The sequence below is a fragment of the Coenobita brevimanus genome, chromosome 72 (assembly GCF_032717465.1).
Source record: "Coenobita brevimanus isolate Jiangsu-jjx chromosome 72, ASM3271746v2, whole genome shotgun sequence".
Lineage (NCBI taxonomy): Eukaryota > Metazoa > Arthropoda > Malacostraca > Decapoda > Coenobitidae > Coenobita > Coenobita brevimanus.
This window is the reverse complement of record NC_137025.1, coordinates 10737100-10757942: the sequence shown is the minus strand read 5'-3', so window position 1 is coordinate 10757942 and position 20843 is coordinate 10737100. Positions and strand designations below refer to the sequence as shown.

Here is a 20843-nt window from a genome sequence, read left to right as displayed (position 1 = left end):
GAATGGATAAATGAATGAATGGATGCCTGCTTAGTCCTTTTCACTGGGTATTTTGATGATTGTTTCTCCTACTTTTGTGCTTACATATTCACACTTCTGGATCTCTATTGCTCAAATTGAAATTGTGGGAATAAAGTGAAGGCGGCAGTAATAATGCACATGTGATGGGCTGCCTTGTGTCTTTTCATGGTTCTGTATATTTTTTCAAAGCTCTGCCCCTACCATTTTTTGCACACACACACACACACACACACACACACACACACACACACACGCACGCACACTATTCAAAAGTTAAAATATAGACAAATCTCATGTATTCGAACCTAAATTTTTCACTAACTTCCACAGTCTTAAGGTGTAAAGTAATCCAGTGCTGATGGCCTGGCTGCTGTGGGTACAATATTATTTTTGTTTGACCCTCCTGACAAAAAACGCAAATTTTAACCTAGTAAGTCTCTTAAAAAAAAAAAAAAAAAAAAAAAAAAAGTTTATCACGTGTTTTCATCTCTCGAGTACTCCAACATTAATAATCTTAAGATCTGTGAGTACATGACCCAGAGTACTTATAGTGTTGTTGTGGCCTCCGTGATCTCAGGCATTCTTGACTGTGGTGCATTCGGTTTGCTCTGATGAAGATCGCCAACGCCTTTCAGCTCGGTTAGTGGCCAAGTGTTTTCAGGCTGCAGGATCGATTTTATTAATAACCAAGGAGACTCATTCATGCCTCATAACGGTTCATTGAACTTCGTTTTCGTACAATAACGACTTAATATTCAAGTTCTGGGAGTGGCCATTTCTGTCAGGTGAAAATAGACTGACTACAGACGAGGTGCTACAAACAAACATACATACATACTTATATTAATGGGCCATTTAACTGTTTCAACCCGAGGGCGTAGCTTTCGATACATTCTAAGGCAAAGTACTACATCCAACTTAAGACCTAACCCTCCCCACTCACTGTTCCCTCTACTCCCACCGTTCATATTCAACCCTTGCTGTTACCTCAGCTGACTTCATGAAGACGCTACAGTGCAGTTTTACTCACAACCTTCACATTTTCTATAATTCAGTACAAATAATTCTGTCAGGAAATAGTTTTGCGAAATGGTGAGTAGCAGTCTGGTTCCGAACTCTGCATTGTAGTAATGTTTTGTATTGTTTTGCATATTTTCTAAATATTTTAAAAAGTTTATAAGAGGAGAGATCATATGAAGTGTTATATTTATACTGAGATCCCTAAGATATGATTAAATAACATAATCTTCCTTACTTATCATAGAAGCTTCACTTTGCCCTGTCCTATCATTAATAATTCTCTCTCATATGATTTAGGTACAGAATTCTGTCTTTAAACTGCCTGATCATCGTTCGTTGCCGCCCCAGCTGTTGACTACGTCGTCACAAAAGTTTCATTTTCTTTGCAGTACCCCGACACTGCGTCCAGCTGATGTACTGTTGCAAGATTTAAAATCGAAAAGACGGCCTCTATTTCAATCGGCAGATGATATTCTTCTACTGAAAGAAATTCTGACAATATGATGATTAAATGAATGGAAAGACCACTGTTCCTACACTGCATGAATGTTCTCAGACGCATGTAAAATATTTCGAAGTACTGAATTTTATGCCTTTTATGTGTGTATATGAGCTCCTTTAACCCATTAACAACGCGACGTCTTCTCATGGCTGATAAAATCGTCTAGTGGTTGCAAAAATACAGAAGTCAGATAATGTTAAGCACCTCCTTGAAGCTGGGTTACTCCCATGGTGAAAGTCAACTAGCGACAGCAAAGAAAAAAATCACCATCATCATTATCATCGTCATCATCATAATGGAGGGGATAATCTTTACATCAGTTGGAAAAAGCTGACTCTTTAAGTGAAAATGTAACAGGAAGATGTTGCTGTAAATTATTTTGGTCTGTTAGCATCAAGCTACCTTTTGACAGACAAACTGACAGATGAATTAAATTCATTCTAATATTATTAAAGCGATTATATATCTTTATCTATCTATCTATCTAGCTATCTGTCAATAAATATATATATATATATATATATATATATATATACACAGTATATAATACATATGTCTGTATATTATATGTCTGAGAGTGCTGTCCTTATATTACCATGCTTTAGCCCACCTGCCTTGTACTCTTGTATCCTCTTACTCGTATGTATCCTCACGCAACACGGCTCTCTAGTACCATTTGGGGACTAAATTACCTTATTCAAGCGGCGCACGCGAGCTGAGGCCTAACATGCCACCCATTCATATTCATCTCCAGACGTACATATCCCACTGAGACTCTGGAATCTTTTTCTCTCAAGTCCCAAGACCTACTGGTGGGTCTCTTCCCAGGTTCAAATGAAACTAGGCTCTTACTCACCTTGGTTACCGGTGTGGGTTTTGGGACAGCATTTTTTTGGAGTAAGAAGCTTAGTGTCTCTTCCATTGTGCGTTAATAATGTACAAGAACATACTGATATGCGCTGTGAAAAATAAAATGAGTATACCACTGTTAGTAATAGGACTCATAAGCTGATGGTAATATGAAGCTTGTTGGTTTCTCATATTTCATATTCTTATCCCCATTCTTTATATTGCAGTGGTGGTGTGTGGCTTCGGTGATGTGACTGGTGGCAGCCGCTGGCTTTCTCTACACACTGCCGCACTCTGGGCCAGGGTCTCACTCAGGATGGCACTCCGAACCTGAAAGGGAGTCCTCCCCCAGCAGCACCGGGGCTCCGGGCCATGCTGAGGGGAATCCAGGCAACAGAGAACTCATGCGGCATGGAAACAGCAACCACATCTACAGGGGTGTGACTGCCCTGTGCCATGACAAGGGCAGCCCCTGGTCAGCCAACCATCTCCTGGCTGAAGGAAGTCCAGGGCCAGGCAGCCGCCCCTCCTCTTCCTGGAGTTTGGCAGTGGCGATTGCTGCGCTGGTGGTGGCAATGGTGGCAGGACTGGCGGGTGGTGAGACTCGCAGTCCGCGGGTTGTGACCACCAAGTACGGTCAGCTAAGGGGCAGTATAAGGTCCCTGGGCAACAAGCAGCTGCGTCCCGTTGAGGTATTCCTGGGGGTGCCCTACGCCACGCCCCCTACAGGCTCCAATCGCTTCAGCCCGACGAGGACGCCCAGCCCGTGGTCTGGTGAGCGGCTGGCGGACCAGTACGGCCCCGTGTGCCCCCAGCACCTGCCGGAGTTGTGGGGGGAGGAAGGGGAAGAAGCCATGCCCCGCTCTCGCCTTCGACACCTCCGCCGGCTGGCCAACTACCTCACCCAGCAGGCAGAGGACTGCCTTTACCTCAACCTATATGTGCCAGCACTAGGTTAGTGACACAATACTAAAATAATAATGAAATATTTTGTAAACTCCTTAATATTATACCATGTTAACGTACAAGTTCATAAGGCTACATTTATCTACTACTGAAATAAAATAGCCATAATAAAGCAGTTCATAGTTTCACTGGTGCAATAATCTTTACGCCATTCAAAAATATTCTTGGCCAACCTGTAGCTCACGAGGCAGAAAAAAAAAAACGTCTACAATATACAGTACCAACATCAAGAATTCTATTTATCTGAATTCAAGGTAGATAAAAGTTCCATGTGAAGTTTGTCTTTTCCAGTAAGCCAGACTCAGGTGAATTAAGGAGGGTTCCTAACATTGCTTCCTTAATGCCTGAATTTTCATAAGGTATTAACTTTGATATTCTCTTGTCGGTTGCTTTTTCTAATATCGACATAGAGTGGTTCCCTCACATACCGTAATAAAAGAAGCAAATAGTAACGTGTGTTAGATGAAAAAAAAAAGACAAAAAAAAAAAATGCACTACGAGACGTCCTAACTCAAAAATGAGGGTCGTGAACATTCTTTCAAGTTTTGGTGAAAGTCGAACATGATTTTCGTTCTTGTACTTGACAGTATTTTTAACTTCCTTGCAACTCACTTCCAGCCGATTTTAATTTTCTTAGGAGAATCTTTTCAAACTGGAGGGGATATATGGAGACTTCATTGACCCTTTCACAATTGGATGTCTCCTAAAGCTGAACGTACAGTGTGCAGGTATTGCAAGAATGAAATATGAGGAGAAAAAATGTCCTTGGGCTGAAGACAATGCTTCCTTGCTAATCATTCACGGTCGGCATCATAAGTTCTGTCGCCTCTCCTGCTGCTCTCAATGGACTTTGTAACACAGTGTTGTAAATCCTCAGCATACAAGTACAACCCTGATGGCACTGACCTGTGACAAAATATAGTCATCGGCGTCTGTTGCTGCGGATTCGCTAAACAGATTTTCAACGACCATGGAGAAAAAACAGTTGAAATTATAGGACATTGTCCTCGACTATACAGCATGTAGAATTATATTATCGATTTCATAACTATTACAATTTTTCTCTAGAAGTTCATAAAGACTGTCTTCATTCATAGTTTTCTTTAGCTACAAGCATATACATATATCAAAGAAAATCAGTTGTCATTAGAATTATTCCGCGTTGTGTTGCCTGTCAATAAAACAAAAGCCGAGTCTCCGCCATCGAAGGTTCGGCATTACCGTTTAAACTTAAGTGTTCCAAGTTCATTCTTTTGATGGATATACAGTATTGGGCTTTTGTATTTTATGTATCCTCGTTCTGAATCCCACCTAACTCCATCCATGGGTGAGAAAAAAGGTCACGATGAGGATGGTGATGGTGGTGGTAAAAATAATAATAAAAAAAAAATCACTGCTAATTTGTGTAACATTTTGTACTAGTAGTCTGCCCTCTTGATTAGCCGTAGTATACCTCAAGCCAGAAAAGAAAAGTTTAAAAACAAATGCTTCCAATTTTCCGATTTTGCTGTATTTTACATATAAAACTTTACTAGGTCTACTCTTTTCAAACATTATGCATTAGTATTTATACGATTGTGTCACAGATTACAAAATTACACAGCATACGAAAATGCAGATCTGAAGCCATAATCATCACCATCATGGGCTAATCATCCCGACGGTATCAGCAACCAGGATCAGATACTGTAACCAACCCTATTTTCACCCGAAGGTTCGGTGTCAAGCAGATTTTTAAAAAATAATGCTAAAAATTATCAGCCGTACTCATAACTGGCAATATGTGCTATACAGTGTAAATTTCGTAAGTTGCGCCAATGGCGATAATTTGAGGCATTGTAACATTTAAAAATGTAATATAGTGTTCGTGGAAATGCATAAGTAGTTATGGGTTTACCTGGATTTGTACATTAATATGCTGAGTATTAAGTGAAAACAATTTTTCTCCTTTTTTTTAATCTTTTGTCAATAACAAAAATCTAAAAACAGTCGTTGTACAATTACTAATGCAAAGAAAAGTGATATAACTCTGACCCGTATATTTAAGACCGAGAAGAGAGAAGCCTAGGTAATTTCTCAAATTACGTCTGTAAAGTCTGGAGCACATTTGAGGATGAGAAATGGCTAAACTGCTCTTCACTTTACATAATGCAATCAGCAGTGAGGTGGAAACGTCACACTTCTTTCTTCCCCCCATCGTGTGTTGAATTGATTTTGTCTGAAATTCGAGGGTTTGCCTTTACCCTTGCGATCTTCGTTTTAATGCATCCTCTTTGATGGCATATTTTTTTCCCTTTAATTCTTGCTACCGTTAAACTATTTTGTTGAGCCTGCGGGAAACATCTTTAACTGGAGGGGATAGATATTGCATTCATTAACCAACTTCATCACTAAAAACCTTCCCAAAGTTGAACAAAATCATCGGGTGCTAGCAGAAGAAAACTAATAAAATTCGTCGTCGGTCTGAAGGGGTAGAGACTATGATCATGTCAGTTCTTGAAATATTTATCAGTGTCCACATTTAAATAAGCCAAAAACTAAAACAACAATATCCTAGGTATTCCTGATATTACATCTCATTAGAAAAAGTATTTGAAAGCTCCATCCCAAACCCATCACTGAACCTCCTTATAAGGTACAGTATGGCAGTGAAGGCCTTGTACATTCATTTCCATATTTTTATCCCCCCCCTCTCCTCCTCCAGCTACTACAACTACTACTGCCACTATTATATATGCATTACAAAAGGGAAAGAGATAATGAAACCTCTACCTTAGACCAAACTTTGGCTTCCTAGAAACCAGGTCCATGTTAAGTTTTCCTTGCTGTAATTTCTACTACTGCTGCTTCTCTGCATCAGTGATTCTTATTAATTGACATTTTTTATTCTTTCGGTAGTGGCAGATTCCGAGCACCACGGAGCGCTGCCGGTGGTGGTGTTCATCCATGGGGAGAGCTTCGAATGGGGCGCCTCCAACCCCTATGATGGGTCGGTGCTGGCGGCACACGGAGAGGTCATCGTCATCACTCTTAACTACAGACTAGGACCACTTGGTAAGGCGCCTTACCCTCCCTACGTCACGCACACACATCGATCAATCTATTTTTCTATATTTTGTCTAATATATCTTTGTTTCGGCTATCGTATCGGACAACGTAGCATGTCAGTCTGTCGTATAATGCCTATCTGCCTATCAGGTCGTTATTATAGATTTCAGCTACAGTCTCGACTTCCTCAGTCAGAACTCAGGTATATGTGTGTCAGTCTGCTGCCTAATCTGTATAATTTCCTTTGCCAGTGAGAAAGGAGTTCACTGCCATCACTCAATTTCCGCCTAGTCCCCTCGGTCAGTTCTCACTCAGAAAGACAGCAAATTGGATTATTGTATCGTATCCTATCTTTTATTAAGTCTCCAAAATGCTTGAATGCGTCGGCCTTGGTCTCCGAATGGCGGCTCTCCACGCTGTTTTTTCTCCCGCAGCCTGCCTATTCGGTCAGTTATCCCTGAGGTCACACTCTATAACCTCATTCCATGTCTTATTTTTTTTTTATTTATCTTTCGGAACCGTACTCACGACGGTCACACCTCTCACTTTTCGCACGCAATTGTCATCCTCCATTCTCTTAACATGCCCAAACCATTTCAATCTACAACTCCTCATCACAACACCAATACTCGTACATTCAAATGCGATTCTTCCTTTTAATTCATCAATCGCAATCCTTGCCCCCCCCCCACCTCCCCTCCCAGGCCTCGTATTCAAGGACGTGCTACACATCCATCTAACCATTGCCCTTTCTGTACGTTTGAACCTAAGAATATCCTCTTCCTCACACCTAATGAAATGACAATGATTAGATGAATGAATAGTGCGTCCTTGAATGTGAGGCCTGGGGTGGACTAGGACTGCGAATAGGAGGGATGGGACCTGAATGTATTGATGTTGTGATGAGGAAGGGTAGTGATGGTTTGGGCATGTTGAGAGGATGGATTAACATATCAATGGGTAGAGAGGAATACAAAGAAAAGTAGGGGGTCGGTCAGAGGGAGGAATGTTTATCCCCCAGGGTAATGCCATGGAAGTTCATATATATTTATCTTGGATGTAAAGAGCAACACGTACATGGAAAAACGTTTTCATAATGATATCAGTTTTGCATACTTAATATAGTGCCGTATATGAGTAAATACCTCAGCGAAATCATCATAAAAAGAAGTAGTAGCCAACTAATGATCCTGCACATGAAATGTGAATAACTGCTCTATACTTACAATGGCAATTATTTTCGTATGCATGTGTGAAAGTTACAGGACAACCAAAATATAATTCCAAAGGACAATAGTATTTAAAAATTGAGTTAAATAGGTTGGTAGGTTGTTTAACAGTGACTTTTAATGGGTTCCTGCATTACGTGTGGAAGTTACAGGATAGCCAAAATATAATTCTAAAGACAATAGTATTAAAAAAAAAGAGTTAAATAGGTTGGTAGGTTGTTGAACAGTGACTTTTACAGGGTTCCTGAACACAAATGCTGACCCAAGTGGACGAGGGCACGTGATGAACCACGGGCTGATGGACCAGATAGCGGCGCTGCACTGGGTGCAGGAGAACATCGGGGCCTTCGGTGGCGACCCTGGCAGTGTGACCCTGGTGGGTCATGGGACTGGCGCTGCCTGTATACACTTTCTTATGACCTCAGGGGCCGTTGTTCCTGGCCTGTTCCAGCGGGCGGTGCTCATGTCTGGCTCAGCACTCAGTCCCTGGGCCACCGTCAACACGCCAACATACTACGCCATTCAGTTCGGCCGGGCCCTCAACTGTACAACAGCCAGCCTCCATCGCCCTGACCTGACCCCCTCCAACCAGGAGCTGGACAAGATGGTTAACTGCCTCAAGGACAAGCCTCTGGAGGAGCTGCAAGCCGTTCACATCTCAGCGCCACAGTTCTTACCAGCCTTTGGTCCCAGCGTGGATGGTATCGTAATCAAGAAGGACTACCGGCGGGAGCTGAGGAAAAGAGCAGCGGAGGACAGCCGTGAGTATGACCTCATGTTTGGTGTGGTGCCACTCGAAGCATACAACTTCTTCACCAGCGCTGCAATCCAGGCCGGACTCTCGTTGCGTCAGCGTGACCGCATTCTGCGCACCATGGTTCGCAACTCCTATGACTATCACCTCAATGAGGTGTTCATCTCGGCTGTGAATGAATACACGGACTGGGAGCAGCCTGACCCTCACCCTGCTGCCACCAGAGATGCCACATTGGATGCTCTTAGTGATGCATTATTTGTCGCGCCGCTGGTCACCGCTGCCAACAGTCTCCGTATGGGCCACAAAAACCAGTTCTTCTATGTCTTCGATCACGACACCACCAGCCCTGACGACCGTTCTGTGAGTAATTAATCTTGTCATTTATCTCTAACCCTTTCGTTGTTTCATCATCTGTATAAAATCTGGCGTTTTTCATCATAAAACAATAAGTGAACATAGCACAACAAAGGTAACAATTTTATTGAAGCTACTGCAGCTGTATCTTGTATGATTATACACTTTGCCAAATTACGTTGCTCTTAAACTACATACTGTTTTAACTGCTGACTATCATAATTATGCAACGAACTGAAAGTCCACGTTAAGATCATTTCATCTGTGTTCTGCAGAAATCACATTCAGAGCTGCATCTTATGAATGATTCGTGTGCCAGCATTCCTTAAATTGTTTACGCTTTGTTTAACTAAGATGAAATCTTCAAGGTAAAAATATATTAAAAATCATGCACAGAGCACTTCGTTATTAGCAGTCAGAACTAAAATTGAGAGTATTTTGGGATTGTTTTGAAAAGGCAGGCCACACATAAGAAGAGCGACAAAACTACTGGACCTAGGTGTACTGCAAGCATCCCCACCAAAGCTTTTGAAAAATAACATGAAATAAAACATCTTTCACCTTCGGGACACACCTTTATGCTGTTATCAAAACGTGTCACTGATTTAAGGGGTGGTGAGGGAGCTGGGGAATCATGGAATTTTACTCGATAGTTATAGAAATTTGATTATAGAAATTTGGGTTTCGTAAAGCAAATTAAGCCAAGAGATCGGTTATATCTAGTGCATGTAGTTTCAAATCAAAGAAGCCGAATACAGCATCATAACATAAGGGGAAGCGGAGTTTCTATTTTGATTTTGGACTAGGCAACGTCACCCACCACTCCTTCCCAGAGATAGATATTGGTCTTTGACTTAGATTGTTTCAAAGAATAATCAAGTATTTAAATAAATGCGGTGTGCATATTCAACACGACATAGAAAATTCAGAGGTCAGCCAAAAAAAATTTCTCTCTTATAATACGCGGAATTCAAAGCCCATATATCCTTACATTAGTTTCTGTTTTGGAGAGACGTTTCGAAATGGAAAGATTCGATAAAGCTTTCAGTATTCCTTTCACTGAAAGAGGTCTTTCCCAAGTTGAATAAAGTTGCAAAAAGGTAGCAAGAATATAACACAAAAATACGTGATAGCAGTAAAGGAGTTCACATCGTGGTGTGTCTTCAAAGTTAACTATTTGGCGATATACATTTCAGGGTTTTGCTTCTTTCGTAATAAGGATTTGCAGTAAGGCCTAGGTATTTTCTTTAAGCCAACACGTAGGTTAGGCTATCCTTTGACGTGGAGTCAGGGGTATCCTGAATCTTGCTTCCAAACGAAAAAACATGAAATTCACATGATGTCAGTCATGTGTTAAATCATCATTGGTATGACATACAAGTATCTGACTTGGAAACAAAATTTCGAACCTATAAGTATAACCATAGGCATGGTCATGCATCGAGTCATCTCTTTTGTTCCGCCGAATTTGTGTTTCTTTAGATTGTCTAAACATTGCATTAATGCTAAAATTTATTTATTTGTTTTTTGCTTAATATCTTCACTGTGTTTCTGATCTGTGAGTAATCTAACAATATGCGAATCATTTTAAGAAATCTCAGTCAGTTACTTCTCTGGTGTAAATGTAGGCTCTGTAAAACTGTCGAACATTTAATGTATACCGGTAAGTCTCTTCCATCAGAGGAGATAAAGTTATTTCACTAAGCCAACTTACTGTACTTTCATTTTCCTTTCGTGTGTGTGTGTGTGTGTGTGTGTGTGTGTGTGTGTGTGTGTGTGTGTGTGTGTGTGTGTGTGTGTGTGTGTGTGTGTGTGTGTATGTATGTATGTGTGTACGCTGCAGGGTGTACACGGGGCGGTGCATGGCGCGGAGCTGCCGCTGGTGCTGGGTGCGCCCCTGGTGGCAGAGCTGGGAGTGTACAGCGGTAACTGGACCCTCCACGACCACCTCGTCTCTCAGGCCATGCTCACATTTCTCGCTAACTTCGCCAGGACAGGGTAGGTCTTCTCTTCACAGTTTTAACCTAAGAGCTGTCCATACCATGGTCGAAATCAGAATTACTTTGACTAAAACTGTACTACCATCATGTGGATCGGGATAAGAACTGGAAGAGCATCCCGCCTGATTTGGTCCATGTACAGTAGGCAAAAATATAATGGAACACTCTAAGTTTTAAACAGGAAGAAATAAAAGAAAGGGAACATCCTGTGTATTTATTTTATTTATTATTACAACGATTGAAAGATAATATTTTTAGCTACAAATACAAGCCACATATAGTATTGCACCTTTATTGCCAAATTATCCATCTCGTAAGCAGGTTAGTTAGTATGCCGAAGTCTTAGTGTTCGTTCTGCAATCCATACTGCCCAACGGTTCAGATATTGTTTGCACCGACTTTACACTTACTTTTGTCGGATTAATGTTACGAAGTCATCTTGCTATATCAAGTATAATACTGCACTGAGTTACGATACGTTGTGAGCGATTATGACTAAATATTTAGAGGATTTTAATAGTTTTGCACAAAGTAGTTTAATGTGGACATTTATCATTTTCATTTGGAGTAAAGATTTTGTTACTGAAGTACAATAACTATTTACCATCTCTTGCACAGACAGAAGTGGTTGCTACTTGTGATGGAAAATGAATCGCCCGCTCAAGTGCAAGAAGAATATATCTATGCATCGGAATTCCATTGTTTTGCTAAATTCGTTGTGTTAGCACTGTATGTAAGGAAAAGTTTTTAAAATCTGCCATAATATACCGGCTTCTTTTCATAATTTATTTATGCTTAGATATAATCACCAACTGTGTACATCCTCGTTCTTTTGTAATATAAAGTTTTCCTAGTTACCATATTATTGCTTCATGCCTCACACTGACGTCTAATTTCACTTTATTGCCATACTAAATGATATTAGCATATTTACATTTTTGCACTCGTGTGTCTCGCGGCTTTCGAAACACACACACACACACACACACACACACACACACACACACACACACACACACACACACACACACACACACACACACACACACACACACACACACACACACACACACACACACACACACACACACACACACACACACACACACACACACACACACACACACACACACACACACACACACACACACACACACACACACACACACACACACACACACACACACACACACACACACACACACACACACACACACACACACACACACACACACACACACACACACACACACACACACACACACACACACACACACACACACACACACACACACACACACACACACACACACACACACACACACACACACACACACACACACACACACACACACACACACACACACACACACACACACACACACACACACACACACACACACACACACACACACACACACACACACACACACACACACACACACACACACACACACACACACACACACACACACACACACACACACACACACACACACACACACACACACACACACACACACACACACACACACACACACACACACACACACACACACACACACACACACACACACACACACACACACACACACACACACACACACACACACACACACACACACACACACACACACACACACACACACACACACACACACACACACACACACACACACACACACACACACACACACACACACACACACACACACACACACACACACACACACACACACACACACACACACACACACACACACACACACACACACACACACACACACACACACACACACACACACACACACACACACACACACACACACACACACACACACACACACACACACACACACACACATGCCATAGATAACTGGAACTTTTGATGCTATTTTTCCTGAAGCATCAGTATCCCCCCATCTTTATGGCATCTTAGCGTAGCTGATAATTGTTTTGCCTGACTTTATTATCATAATCCTAAGATTAAAATAGTATATGTATTTAAACAAGACAGTAGAACTTGTAAAGCCTGATTTCTCAGAAGTCACTAGTATTTTTCTTCCTAGTCACATTAGAGAGATATTTGTTTATTTATATACAAATATCTCTGTAGTAAATCCTAAATATTGCTAATAAATTTTTCAATGCATTGCTGATTAGAGGAAGTCTGAAGACGTAATCACTGTCGCTTGTTTCGATTCTCCTCTGTGTGTGTGTGTGTATATATATATATATATATTTATATATATATATATATATATATATATATATATATATATATATATATATATATATATATATATATATATATATATATATATATGTATATATATATATATATATATATATATATATATATATATATATATATATATATATATATATATATATATATATATATATATATATATAACAGAACGGAGGAAGGAAAAACAAATGAATATGAAATGTGTATGTGTATGTATAGCACTTTTCTTTATGTAATCATCATTAAGTGAACTCGGACGATCTTTGGCGCAAAAAGACTAAAAATCTAACGATTATTTTAACGCCACTTCAGATATCACCTGTTCTGTACTGTGAAAATGCAAAAAGATGCCTATGTGTACATATCAGACTATTTTTGTTTATAAGAATTATTGTTTTGTAACCTACGTTGCTAATTTTTGTAACCCATTTCCTCTGTTATCCAAGTTAATTTCATATCCGTTTGTAAATTATCATTCTTCGCACTCCAGTCCGGTTTCATATTGGTATTTCCCTTCGGAGCCCATTAGCCTTCTCACTGAACCTAGTTTCGTATTTGCATCCCCATTTGGAACTTACCTCAAAGCATCTCATTTTCATAACTGTACATCTCATTTTTAACATATCAGCACAAATCAGTAAACTAATTATATCTTCTTTTGTTACTTTCTAGCACTTCCCAGTGGTATATGAACAGTTCGTTTTCCTATGTAACATGTCAGCATAATCCAGATCCATATTTGCATTTCCCTTTGTAAACTATCAACCCTCTTAGCCCCACCCAGTCCCCTGTGCCTGATGACGGTCCTGACCCGTGTCCTGTGTCTGACGTCCTTCTGTGTCCCCGGCAGGAACCCCAATTACCGAGCAGGCCAGGAGCTTTCCCTGCCAGGCAGAGAGAGGATCAGCCTTAAGGACATCGTGTGGGAGAGTTACGACCCCTTGTATCAAAAGTATTTATCAGTCAGTAAGTGTCATCCAGTCACTGAATCCTGCGTTACCAGTTACACCTCCAGGCATCAGAGTTATTTGTCTGTTAGTATTTATCACTCAGCTGTTAAGATTATTTTGTTAAAGTTACTACCGCTTGTTTCAGAGGTATTTGTCAGTTAGTTAGTACCGTCTAGCAATTAGCTCCTGCATTACCTAAGTTATGATCATTTGTATCATAAATATTTATATTAAAATAGCGTCAAAGTAATCAGCGTCCCCTTGTATCAGAAGAATATATCAGGAAGTAAGTATTTCCTAGCTATTAATCCCTGTATAAAAGAGTTAGGACCTACTATATCAGACCTATTTGTCAGCTAGTAAGTGCTCTTCATCCATTAATTCCTGTCTCATCATAGTTACGATCTCTTGCATTAGACTTAGCTGTCATTAATTATTATTGAGCTATTAACTTTAGTATCATCAGAGTTAAGAAAAATTGTATCAAAGGTAGTTTTCAGCTAGTAGTTTTCGCCCTTTTGTATCAGACGTACATGTCACTAAGTACTTCTCAATTATTATTCCCATTATTATTGCAGGTCTCTCTTATGCTGAATAAAATCGTTTGTCAGTGATACTAACATTATGCAGAAAGTCAAAGTATGGAAAGGGCTAATGGAGAGTGAATATAACCCCCCCCCCCACTATATTACGTCTTTACTAAGTTTTATATAATGCTCTGGAGGCAGCAATTACAGAACACAAAGTTCGCCATTTAGGCTAAGAAGCAATGAGTATTTTTAAGCCACCCACTAACAGAGGTGTCTCTAAAGCTACGTATTACAGATTACAAAGATAAGAGGTTGCTGACTGGAGAAGTGATAAAGATAAGGAACTGTGTATCATAAGCAGAGGTGTCTGTTAAGCTGCAAAGACACGCTGGTACTTGATCCTCCTCGAACTGGTGGCGTATTTTTTCTTGCCTTGTTACCTCCAGATTTTGTTCTTTATTCAACTCAAGAAAAATCCCCTATAGTGAATGATTAAGTGAAGGCTGTATTGAACCCCTCCATTTCGAAAAGTCTTTTCTAAGCTGAATGGTATTGCCTGAATGTAGCAAGAATAAAGAATAAAGGTAGCAAGAAGTACAGCATCAGGGTGAAGATGCTAAGAGGTGGTTTATGGAGACTGTTTGTAGCCACTTAACTGCCAAGTCTCTCCCAAACTACATAAATTCCTCTGGCGGTGACAAGAATGTAATAAACTAGACGTCATGGTACTACAGAGGCCAGTGGTGATTATTTGTCCCCTCTTCCGTACTACACGTCCCTCCTGAGTTGAATCGAAATATGTGGCGATAGCAAGAATAACATAAAGTCAGAGTTATGAAGGATTTAACGTTCTCTGTTTCCGTTGCTGTAGAGGTCAAGATATTTCCACAGTGGGAAGCTCTTTGTGGAAATGTTAAAAAAGAGCTTTTGTGGAAATGTTAAAAAGGAGCATGTGCCTGATTACTCCCGTTATAGTACTCACTATTTTTTACAGTAGTTTTTAAGCAGAAAGCCGAGTACCTGGTTCCATGGCATATTTCATTAGATTACAGGCTATCGACTACTGGAAATATAACACAGAACAGACCTCCTGTCTATCATTCTTTTCTACCTGTCTAGACTATCTGTCTATCTATCTAACTTTGTCTGTGTCTCTCTCTATCTGTTTGTATAATTATGCGAAAGTAATAGTTTGATCAGTCTGATGTTATATTCAGAGAAAGTAATATCTTTTGCAGCAGAGAAGTTATATATTTCACGCATATTGTAATATCTTCGCCAATAACTGTGTTGATCAAGCCAATAAACCCAAATAATTACTTGAGCTATTGTTTATAAATTAATTCGCCTGGTCGTAACACCTGGATGATAGGAAATGGTTACGTGATGAAAAAGTTGGATCTCCTGAATGTCCTGTTACACTGCAGGCCACTTTAAGCATAAGATCAAAATAACAGAGATATGTGGCTACAGTACAATATGCAGTAATGAAGCACCTAATACCTTCACTAAAAGATCTTTCGTCTGGTGGTAGCAAAAATTGAAAAGAACTACTGAGTTATAACCCTTTGATTGTCCTATTACAGTTCATGTCTCTAAACAACTGTCCTAAATTGGAAATGAAATTAAAATGCATAATTTTGAAAAAGCTTAGAATGTTTATGGGGTCACTAATGGCAAATTACTTGTAAAATTCTTGCTATATTCAGGTAATTATTTTTTGCTTACGAGAGGTTTCTTCTAGTGAAGGATGCTAGAAACAGTTTTTATGTTTCAGTGATGAGCAAATCTATGCAATGGCCCAGTGACAGAATTCACAGGGCATTCTGTTGTATAGTTTTTACCAGATTTTAGTTTCCTTGCCAGGGGAAGCCAGAATACCTGGGGCTAAAATGATGTGTGATGTGACCCACTTCAATTTTGTACTCTCTTTTCTTGCGTTTGGATCCTGTCTTAGCCAAGTGTAAAAGGAATAGATGATGATGATGATGATGATGATTATGTATTTTCCCTCTTCTATCTCTGCAGCATATCCACCCAGTTGAAATTGTGAAACTGGATTCAGGTGATAAATATGATGGTTATGCTGTTTCAGGCGCGGCATCCCAGGTGCGGCACCATTACCGCGCCCACCAACTGGCTTTGTGGACCTGGCTGGTGCCACGCCTACAGAGGGTGGGTCGCCTTGAGTTCCTCACGTTAAGGGACCTAGAGGCCGAGGATGCAGACCCCGAGGACCAACTGCAGGAGTTGTCAGTCGTGCACCACCTCTTCTCTCAGTACAACGACCCCGATCTGTATTCAGGCCCCGTGCGGCCACTGCAACACATGGCGGGACACTACATCGTGCCCTCCACCACCACCACAACCACAACCACCACCACAGCCAAGCCTTTGCTTCTCACGCGCTTTTTTACTACCCCACGTGGCCAGTTTGCACGACCTGCCCCAATGCCTGATAATGAAACAGTTTTGGCGGAGGCCACGAAACCTGCGTCAGCAACTCATGTATCATACTCCACAGCGCTCTCGGTCACAATTACCATAGGGGTGTCACTCCTCATACTAAATATATTAATATTTGCTGGAGTGTACTACCAGCGTGACCGGTCACGATTAGGAAATAAACAAGAGCAGCAGAGTCAGCAAACCAGCCAGAGCAGTAGTGAACAGCAGCTGGCCGGTGTCAGCTCTGCTTCAGCTCCTATTGTGGGATCTACAACAAATATTAGTATCACTAAGCCAACATTTGCAGCAACATCGTTTATGACCACGCCACCCGAACCTTTGATTCACTCTCCAATAGTCACACACATCTCCGAGTGTCCCCCGGCCTTCGCGGACCCACCAGGGTTGCTGCAGGCTGATGATCTCCATGTGGAGGTAGCTCAGCCTCCTAAGCCAAATGGCAGTGCCACTCTGATCAGCGGCACAATATCACCACACCAACCCACTGCACTCCCGCGCCCGCCTCCTCCCCCTCGACTGATGCCATCCGAGTCACAGCCGCTGCTGCCGGCGCATGTGCCGGCGCCACCCAAGGGTAAAATTCCACCCTACGATGAGCTACGATTATGATGGCAGCGCCCTCTGGTGCCATTGGCGTCGGGTTCAGAGCTGCTGCAGAGGGGCGCTATAGACCCACAGCATCAAACAGATCACGCTCACATCGTCGATTACTACGGCGGTAGTTTCTACAATGAACTGAACGTGATCACTTCTGTCCGTGGTGATGAACCTGCGGGGCCGGTCATGGAAGACAGCACACTCGGCAGCTCCTCCACCTGGCCACGCAAGGCCAGGGGCCCGCGCAGCTGGCCAGAGGGACACCCAGCACACCAACACCAGCTACAATCCTAGCAATAAGTGCCTGAAGGAAGTTGAGTAGCAGTCTTGCAACGAGGTTATCATCTGCACTGTAACTCTTCAAGTGAATATTATCTTATGATCAATTACATATTTTCTATTTTTTTAGGACACAAGTAGTTCCCTACGAATATAGATAGAAAAATGTTGTCTCGTCTTCGTATTAAGAAGAAATAACTGTAAAAATCAATCGTCTCCACTGGTGAAAGTGGAAGTGTTCACATACTTTCGTAAACCTTTAAAATTTTTGTATGTATGTAATGCAGAACTATAGAGTACTCATATACTTTTGACAAACTAATAAGTGATATAATGTAGCTCAAACATTTTTTAAAATAAAACTCATGGGAAATCATTAATGTGTATCACTATCTTTGAAGACTGTATATTAAACAAGAGCTGGAAGGACTAACATTAGGATGGAGAAGGCCACAGTGGAATACAAGTGGGGGGGGGGGGAGAGGGAGTTCGCAGCAAATACGATATAAGACAACGAAACAGCACCCAAACCCAAGACTAACAATAATTATATAACCTGCACCATACAACTCACAGTGAGGCACTGTTTTCTCATCCACCAACTATGCCTTCTCTTTCAACTAAACACCTAATTGATAATAAAACAGCAACCTTGCACAGACCCTGTCAAAATCGAGGGAGGGTTGGGGTGGGTGGATGGCAGGGTGGGGAGGGTATGAGTTGTATTTGGACTGGGTACTGGGACTTCGAAGTCAGAATGAAAAACAGAACTAATTGAGTACATCTGCAGTCAGTATTTCCTTTACTCCGTCTCGAAACAATGGCATAACCAAATGAAATAATGCTAAGATGTTTCAAAAGACTGCAAAATCTCTTCACAAGGTTATTGGCGGGTACTGTCGGGGACAAAAGTTTCCGAAATAAATTTTCACCCTCTGCTTCTCAGTTTCCCTCCTGTTGGATGGTTATTCTAAGCAAAGCCTTAGCATATTTCCCTGTCCATAGGTGATTACACCTCCCCCCCCCCGGGGGGATTGTTTTCACTTGGTTTGTCTGTTTGTGCCTGTCTGTCTGTCAATAAGTTACGCGAAAACTGCTGGTGCGATTTTGACTACAATTAAAGGGATGATGGGCTATAACCTGATCACCTGCCTAAATTTGGGACCAAACTGGGACAAGACCCAAGCTGTAACCAAAAAAATGTAAGAGAAAAAGTTATATTTTTATCCGCCATAACTCCATTAAACTTCGTCGTATCGACATCAGACCAAAACCTACAGGTACATCTTTCAAATCTGCATCCTACAACATGCCTCATAACATCTGAGGGGTCCATCCCCACTTAGCGGTAGAGGGGTCAATGTCAGGTGGGTCGGGCCTAAAATTTCAAATAGGCATAAAATCGTCAGTTTTCACCCGATGTACTTCAAATTTGATATGTGACATCTTTGACTAGGTATTCTGTTGTGTTTATACGTCAGCATTAAAATGACTGCCGGGGACGAGTTTTCTGTGCCTTGGCATCGCTTCTTGTTCTCTCGTGGTATGGTGGGTCAGGGAGGAATGTTTCGAACTTGCCTTAAGTGTAGAGTAAACGGAGTATAATGTAAGGTCTGTACCTGTCAGTAGGCTACTTAAGCAAAGAATATTCATGGCTTCAGTAAGTTGTGACTATACAGCTGGGAAAGAAGGAAGAGCTAGTTAACTCCTTCAGTACAGCAACTTTTTTTTTTTATTCTTTCCGCTGCTAGACGCTTTTCTTCAGCTTTGATAACCTTAATGGCGGCAGGGTTAATGAAGGTTATGTGTATATCCCCTTCAATTCGAAAGATGTCATAACCTGAATAAAATCATCTAAATTACAGCGAATTTGTACGATGACGTTTTCTTTTGTTGTTGCTATGAACTAACGATTTTATCGGGCTTAGGGGAGACTATTTACACTGGACGATTTAGGATAAAGAGTTCATTGAACTCATCCCAATATGAGGACTTATTAATCTAAATAAGATATAATCAAGAATAATAAAGTGTCTGTCCAGTAAAACTCAATGGGCTGTATGTTCTTGAGCATGGGAAGATTTTTTGAATTATCATATTACTAGATAATACATAAAGAAACAGCAGCTAATCATAGATGATGTGCTTTAGCTATATACGAAGGGTGTGGCCTCCATTAAAATATCTCCAGGTGTTTACTGATTTTACTCAGTAACAACCCCTCTTCCCAAGATACATCACTCGCCTCAGAAAAAAATTGTTTAACCCCTTCAATCGGTTGTCCAGCCACCATCAAAATATTTTATTCAATATTATGAGGGATCTCCTGTAATGAAGCCATTAATGAAGGCCTTATCTAACCTCTGAAGCACGGAAAATATCACCATAGTTGAATAAGAGCCTGGAAGTTGCAAGAATAAACCAATATTACTACATCACCGGGTTCAAGGGGTTATCTGACACCTACCAAAACTGACAAAAGAGGTTACACTCCGAGTTTCCCTTCGTTTATTAACCTTAAAACATTGCAGTTATTATTATTATTATTATTATTATTATTATTATTATCATTAGATACTTCACCAATTATTTTAATGGCCTCTGCAGCACGAGAGATCTTTTTAATGTGAATAAAGTCGTCTGAATGTAATAAGAATGGAATATAAAAGTCTGCATCACTAGGACGAGATAGACATTGTTTCCTCTTACTTAAGCAGAAGAGGTCTTTATAAAATGCCAATAGTAAAAAATGAACGACAAATTTGTCATCATGTAGATAGAGCTACTAATTGAATTAAACTACGAATTTCGTTTCAAATTTCTTAACCAAAATGATGCAATGCAACTGCCTAAAAATGAGGAATATATATATATATATATATATATATATATATATATATATATATATATATATATGCAGACATACTTAATCTGAGTATTCTGACGCTAAGCAGGAAAAATCGGGACTTCAGTGAACCGAATCTAAATTTACGGGTGAACAAGCAGCAGCAATTCCTGCTA

The 20843-nt window shown here is 40.7% G+C and overlaps 1 protein-coding gene across 1 annotated transcript; it reads left to right on the top strand.

Moving 5' to 3' along the window:
- The first annotated feature begins 2796 nt into the window (after positions 1-2796).
- Positions 2797-17555, top strand: LOC145407253 (neuroligin-4, Y-linked-like). Its single transcript, XM_080278286.1, has 7 exons — positions 2797-3346; positions 6257-6412; positions 7875-8752; positions 10590-10744; positions 13848-13963; positions 16573-16862; positions 16911-17555. The coding sequence occupies exons 1-7, from the start codon at positions 2797-2799 to the stop codon at positions 17553-17555; spliced, it is 2790 nt and encodes a 929-aa protein (XP_080134412.1).
- The last annotated feature ends 3288 nt before the right edge of the window (positions 17556-20843 follow it).